At 36.7% G+C, this 6506-nt stretch overlaps 1 protein-coding gene across 1 annotated transcript; it reads left to right on the top strand.

Annotated features, from left to right (window-relative positions):
* The first annotated feature begins 687 nt into the window (after positions 1 to 687).
* On the top strand, positions 688 to 5037 carry LOC134751860 (protein tonB2-like). Its single transcript, XM_063687380.1, has 5 exons — positions 688 to 760; positions 1508 to 1717; positions 3002 to 3213; positions 3675 to 3824; positions 4874 to 5037. Exons 1-5 carry the CDS (start codon positions 751 to 753, stop codon positions 4976 to 4978), a joined length of 687 nt encoding a protein of 228 aa, XP_063543450.1. The 5' UTR covers positions 688 to 750; the 3' UTR covers positions 4979 to 5037.
* The last annotated feature ends 1469 nt before the right edge of the window (positions 5038 to 6506 follow it).

Genomic DNA, 6506 nt, shown 5'->3' on the forward strand with positions numbered 1-6506 from the left:
TGTTTTTTTATTTAAAACGGAGTTCCCATAACAATTTACTTGAAAATAAAAGTAAGAAAATCCTTCTAGATAGATCACGAATTAGACCTGTTCAGTATTTGTTCAATTTGTTGATAGTTAAGTATTTATGAAAAATGGTTATTTGTTTTACAAGGGGGCAAAGTTGTTGTTTAACTCCTTGTGCATCTCACCTCATTGCCAAGCTGTTCAGTATTTGTTGATAGTTAAGTATTTATGAAAAATGGTTATTTGTTTTACAAGGGGGCAAAGTTGTTGTTTAACTCCTTGTGCATCTCACCTCATTGCCAAGCTTTCTCTTCCGTTTTTGAAGAATAATAAAAAGAGCCTTTACCAGCTGGTGTGGTGAAAAAGAGATTGCTTCCTTATTCATCACCAGAGTCCTAAGAAGATAAGAGAAACAGAAGATTTCTTTAAGTAATAATGTAGGTAGCAAAGTTGTATAACCACAAATCTGCTTCTATATGCATAATTAATGTACTTAATTATAACAGTTTCTTACAATACGTGAATCATAACATTGTCTCATATCCTTGATCAATAAGTAAAACAAAGAAATATTGTGCTAACTAGATAGGTACTTACTAGAAAATACTTCGTATGTTTGTTTATCTTATCACAACGAAGTTTCGAACGATAGGGCATATAACACACGGTATTGATAAAAAACAGCTCATATTGGTTCCCACATTTGTGCTATTTGTTTTGAATTTGGATTTCAAGGATTTTAAAATGTCTCACAGTAAGTCTAGCATTTTATTGTTATTAAGAGGAAAGGGGACGGCCGCTTCTCCAAACAAACGTAGTCCCCATTTTCCTCTCTGGATATTGACAATATGCAAAATATTTTTAAATAATTTGATGTATATTAACCATAGCTATGCCCCTACGTTTGACTTTTTTAGATTTTTTTGAATATTGTAAAGATTAGAAGCCAGAAACAGATTTCATAGAAATATTTAAATGCTTCTAACGTCCTAACTTTTATAATAATTATAAAATCGGAAAAATCAAACGTGCGCAAACGCTCAAACGCATAGCTGTGGTTGATATACAACATTTTGTAGCAAAATATCCAGTGAGGAAAATGAGGACTACGTTTGTATGAAAAGGCGATTTCGCGCGGGTCCTCCGCTTTCGTCTCCACTTAGGCATATTTACTAATAAGTTGTTAGAAGTAAGTAGTTTATAATTCTATCGTCATCAAGAGTAATTGTTAGATTGATGTGTTGAGGGAGGAAGTTGTCAACCCTCCGGTTTGCTGTAGCGTCTCTCACAACTGTCACTTTTGTGATACTAAAATTACATTTGGTGCCGAGACCACTGTATTTTCGAATCTGTGCATTATCGTCCTCCTCTGCTACTGCTGCAGCCCTGACTGACTTTCAAAGATGTGATGTGTTTTACAGACGGATAAATACTAATCCTAATGTTTGTTCTTGGAACTAATTTAAGGAGCCTAAAATATAACAAAATGTAATGTTTCCAGATCCATGGCCCCACGGTCCCCCTCCGCCGTATCACCCCGGGTACACATACCCGCCGCCGCCGCCCGGCGGGTATGCCTACGTGCCCACGCCGGTGATGATGCCTGTGCCGGCCATGCCCGTGTACTCTGTGGTGCAGCCGCAGCCAGTGCCACCGCAGTCGGCCCCACAGCCCAGTTATGTGCCGCCGCCCCAGCCCCAACCTTATGCTGGTAGTTTATAGCTTTTTAGGGTTCCGTAGCCAAATGGCAAAAAACGGAACCCTTATAGATTCGTCATGTCTGTCTGTCTGTCTGTCCGTCCGTATGTCACAGCCACTTTTTTCCGAAACTATAAGAGCTACTGTTGAAACTTGGTAAGTAGATGTTTTAATTATTTAGTTTTAATTTTAATTTTATTTTTTAAATTTATATTTTGTATTTTTAATAATTATTGGAAGTTTGAAATGTGTTGATTATTTTTATATTGTTTTATTTTACTTTAATTTAATTAATGATTATTTGAATTGAATATATTATGTAAATCCAATTATGACGTGTAATATGAAATATTATTATAAATAAATGAGTATGAGTATGAGTATGATGTATTATGTGAACCGCATTAAGATTTTCACACAAAATTAGAAACAAAAAACAATAAATTTTGGGGGTTCCCCATACTTAGAACTGAAACTCAAAAAAAATGTTTTCATCAAACCCGTGTGGGGTATCTATGGATAGGTCTTCAAAAATGATATTGAGGTTTCTAATATCATTTTTTTCTAAACTGAATAGTTTGCGCGAGAGACACTTCCAAAGTGGTAAAATGTGTGCCCCCCCCCCCCCTATAACTTTTAAAATAAGAGAATGATAAAACTAAAAAAAATATATGATGTACATTACCATGCAAACTTCCACCGAAAATTGGTTTGAACGAGATCTAGTAAGTAGTTTTTTTTTAATACGTGATAAATCGTAAACCGCAATTTACCTTTCACTTACGTTTCACATAAAAAATACATTGTTTTAATTGTGTAATGCACGGAACCCTCGGTGCGCGAGTCCGACTCGCACTTGGCCGGTTTTTTTTAAACCTTATTAAAAGTAAGTAGGTACCTGCATATATTTTACACCTTTTTCTACTCCAGCACTCTTATTTGTTTAGATTGAATGACTGCCAGTGAAATTAAAATTAACTTCATAAGAAGTGCGGCGCGCGGGGCCCCGGCGTAGTGTTCGTAGGGTAGGATCCTAACGTAGTGTTCTTAGGATTATTAATACAATATTATGCAAATGATGTTTTTTTTTATTTAAATTCTGATTTCCAGGAAAAGATCCACAAACAATTATTTACTTTGATTTTATTTATAATTTTAGGTATTTGCTGCTGTCTTAAAAAATGTTGTGTGCAACGGTAGTATAATTAGATCTTAAAATTCTCGGGCTTGTCTTTACTAAATGCAACTTCGTTTCATCACATGGCTTATAATCTTCTCTATTCCAAATGAATTCCAGATCCAATAGACTGGGTGCCAGCCACAGGCTTCTCCGCTCCCGGTCTAGTGGAGCGAGCACTCGTAGCCGGCAAGGAGGGCTGGGACGGCAGTCCGCTCTGCGTGATCAGAGCTCACCATAGCGGCGAGCTCGTGCCGGGCAAGCTAGCCATTAAGCACCGCTCTGCATATATACCTCACGGAGGGAAGGAGGTGCCGGTGCATAACTTTGAGGTTAGTTCTGACAAATTAGATGCGTCAGAAGACTTTTCTGCCGCCAGTGTAGGAATGCGAAGGTTCGTCAACTGCAAGGAGGCTTTAAGACGGTAGAATGCTCTGTGTGATCAGGGCTCACCACAGCGGAAGCATTTTCTGGCAGCCAGACTGTAAAAGCTTCCTTTTGTAGACCATAGGATAACAGCCCTTTGAGCACAATAATTATTAGGAAATGTTTAAGAATGCAGGCACCACCGCCATGACAGTGCACTAAATTGTGAAGCTTATTCGACATTATTTGCTAGTTGGGTACATTTCAAGAACTAGCCAAAGTCGTGTCCAACAACTGGAGTGCAGAGTAACCTTAAATTACTTACACTTAATATTACTAAAAACGTAAAATAATTAACGATGACTCCGCATTGATTATTTTAAGGGTTGGTATATACTCTATTGAAATGACTATGTTTAACTTACAGGTTCTGTGCGTTCCTGAACACATGGTGCACTGGGTGACGGCCAGCCACGGCAGCGTGCCTCCCGACGCCATCATAGCCGGCAACGCGCACAACGCAGAGCCTCTTTACATATGCCGTGTTAAGCACCTGAAATCCATCACTCCCGGAAAGGTAATGCTGCATCTTTGGGATAAGTGAATAGAGGCTAACCACCTTATTCATAAAACTTTACGGGCCTGATTTAGTTAAATTATGTTATATCCCTTTCTTACAAATACATAAGTCAAAATGACAGGTAAAGACAAACGATTCATAGTTCATTCAGGCCAGTACCTAACGCGTTTATGAATAACACCATAAATAGATAACAAGGTCGTTACAGAAGTTTTCAAGGAGTACTCATCTCATGAATATCATGATTAAGAGTCCCCGGCAAGCTCGGCCGAATTTCACCTTCCCTTTACAAACGTAGTTCCGCTCTCATTTTAAAACGACTGGCTAGATTGCTATGAAACTTTGTATGGAGAACCGAGCTTGCCGGGGACCCTTAAGAAACGTAAAATATGATATCAATATCTTAAACATATCTGAGCTTCAAACTCACGCTGCACATACGCTATTTGGAAAGCACGTAAAGCACTACTTTCGAGATCAAAATGGTATCATATTTGTGTTGTTTCCAAGCAAAAAGTCCCACTTTGTCGCTTGCCATAAGGTCGCTTCGACAAGTTATTCGTCCAAAGATAAAACAAGCAAATCTCGTCCTTATGGTAATCGGCAAAGTGTGACCTTTGACTAGACTTGGATACATTTCGTTTTTCAATATGCGTAGAAACTATTTCAGTGAGCATACGCTCACGCTACGTGTGCTACATGTGCTACACCGTAGCATCGTACATTGCTCTTTTCAGCTACGTTAGCGAAAATGAGGTTGCTAATTGCTAACCGTATGATGCAGCTGCTATTTCATCACGCTTTGATCTGGAGCAGCCCAACTGCTTCAACCTTCAAGAAAATCACAACCATAATAAAATTGATAGGTACTTAATATAATATTTTAGTACTTAATATTCTATAGTATATAATAGGTATATGTAATTGTGAAGTGTTCGTCTATAGCGTAGTTTTTATATTCAATTTTACCATAGAAAAAATCACAAAAACTAACGATGGACATATCTTACCCACTTACTTATTCATAGGTATTTTATAATTTCCAGGTTCACCCTAGCCACGGCTGTGCGTACATTTCATTTGGAGGCAGCGAGCATTCGTACAAGCAATATGAAGTTCTCTGCAAAGTTAACACATCCACGTGGCGATAGAAAGTATCATTGCTATTTCACTATGCACTGACTTGTCTAATACCTTGTTACATCTTTTGTACCTAATATAAATAAAATATTGAATTACTTATGTCATGACTAAAACGGGCCGATTTCGTAAATATGTATGTTAAACTCCGATCGTACTAAATGAAACACGGGAAAACGAATATTTCCGGGAATAAACCCCGACCTAGTATTGTTAAGTGTTAAGTACTTACTCTGAAACATATTATTTACCTATTTATAACTATGTGATACTTAGCAGTAACAGGCGTCAATTTTTTTTAATAATAAATAATATTTTTTTTATGGCATTGTCCCCAAAGAATTGGAATTGTCAAAAAGATTCTAATGAGCCCAATCTCGAAGGGTCTACTAGTACTTTTATACCTAGACTGAAAAGTGTTTAGTACTTAGCTACCGTAGCCACTAAAAATGTTCACTACCGATCTTTTGACTCCATCATTCAGTTCGATGAACCAGCTACCTACTTGTAAAGTTTCAAACCGATACACGGTTTTATTTTGGAAGTTGATTAACCCAAATGCATAATGATGGATGCAGCCTACACAACAAAAAAGCATATAATTTTATGCATAATTAAATATAATCGATTTGGTCCTGTATAATTATTTTGTTCGTAAATTGGGTTGCAAGATTTTAATATATTGTTATTGACCGAAGCGTAGCGAAGGTCTACGGTTTGACTCGCGCATTTTGCTTTTGTATGTCCGGATGTTCTCCTCTACAGGTCGCAACCGATTCTACCGAACTCAACCGATTCTCGTGAAATTTTGTGACCAAATTCTATGATTAAATAGAATTTTTTTGTCGACCCGGTTTTTGGAAATTTTTCAAAATGGCGGAGTCGTGATAGCTCGCGCCCAAACAAATAGTCGTATGGATATCATAACAGTATTTTCTTTTAGAGATATATTTACAGATTAAACGGAAAAAAATGCAGAAATTTTGTATTGCTGGTTTTGGCGGTATTTAGATGTTTAGTTTTTACTCGAGAAAGAGTAGCTGTATTTCGTCAGCTTATATAAGAACTAGCGTGGTGTATTTTGCAAACAGTCGCTTTTTTCGTATGTAACGGGTGGTCCCTGGTTCGATCCCCGGTAATTGTATGCTGCTGCATAACTTTTTGTATTTTTTTTTCACTTAAATTTCGTATTGTTTTTTTATTTATTTTATATTTTTCTATTTTCAAAAAATGAAAATAATATTAGTGATTGATCAAGCGCGGGCTTAAGCGTATTCGTTTCATTTTTACAAGCTTTTATTTAACTAGACCTAAAACATATGTTTTTTTATTTTAATTTTCTAGTGTTCTTAACCGCGGAGCCATACATTTATTTAGATTTAAGTGGTTCTCCTTATTCCGAATTTCATATAATTTTATTTACAGTATTTCTCTTAAAATACGTAGATTTTTTGCACTATAAACTTTGAGGTTTAGGTAGTATAGATTCGTTTGTCTGAGCGGGTTTATGGAGCCAATTATTCAATAATATTATTGAAA

Source organism: Cydia strobilella, chromosome 2 (assembly GCF_947568885.1).
Source record: "Cydia strobilella chromosome 2, ilCydStro3.1, whole genome shotgun sequence".
NCBI classification, from domain to species: domain Eukaryota; kingdom Metazoa; phylum Arthropoda; class Insecta; order Lepidoptera; family Tortricidae; genus Cydia; species Cydia strobilella.

What these genes read in the sequence shown, in the direction of transcription:
- LOC134751860 (XM_063687380.1), top strand. An exon ending in TGCCGGTGCATAACTTTGAG is followed by an intron (nt 3,214 to 3,674) that starts GTTAGTTCTGAC and finishes TTTAACTTACAG; the next exon opens with GTTCTGTGCGTTCCTGAACA. An exon ending in AATCCATCACTCCCGGAAAG is followed by an intron (nt 3,825 to 4,873) that starts GTAATGCTGCAT and finishes TATAATTTCCAG; the next exon opens with GTTCACCCTAGCCACGGCTG.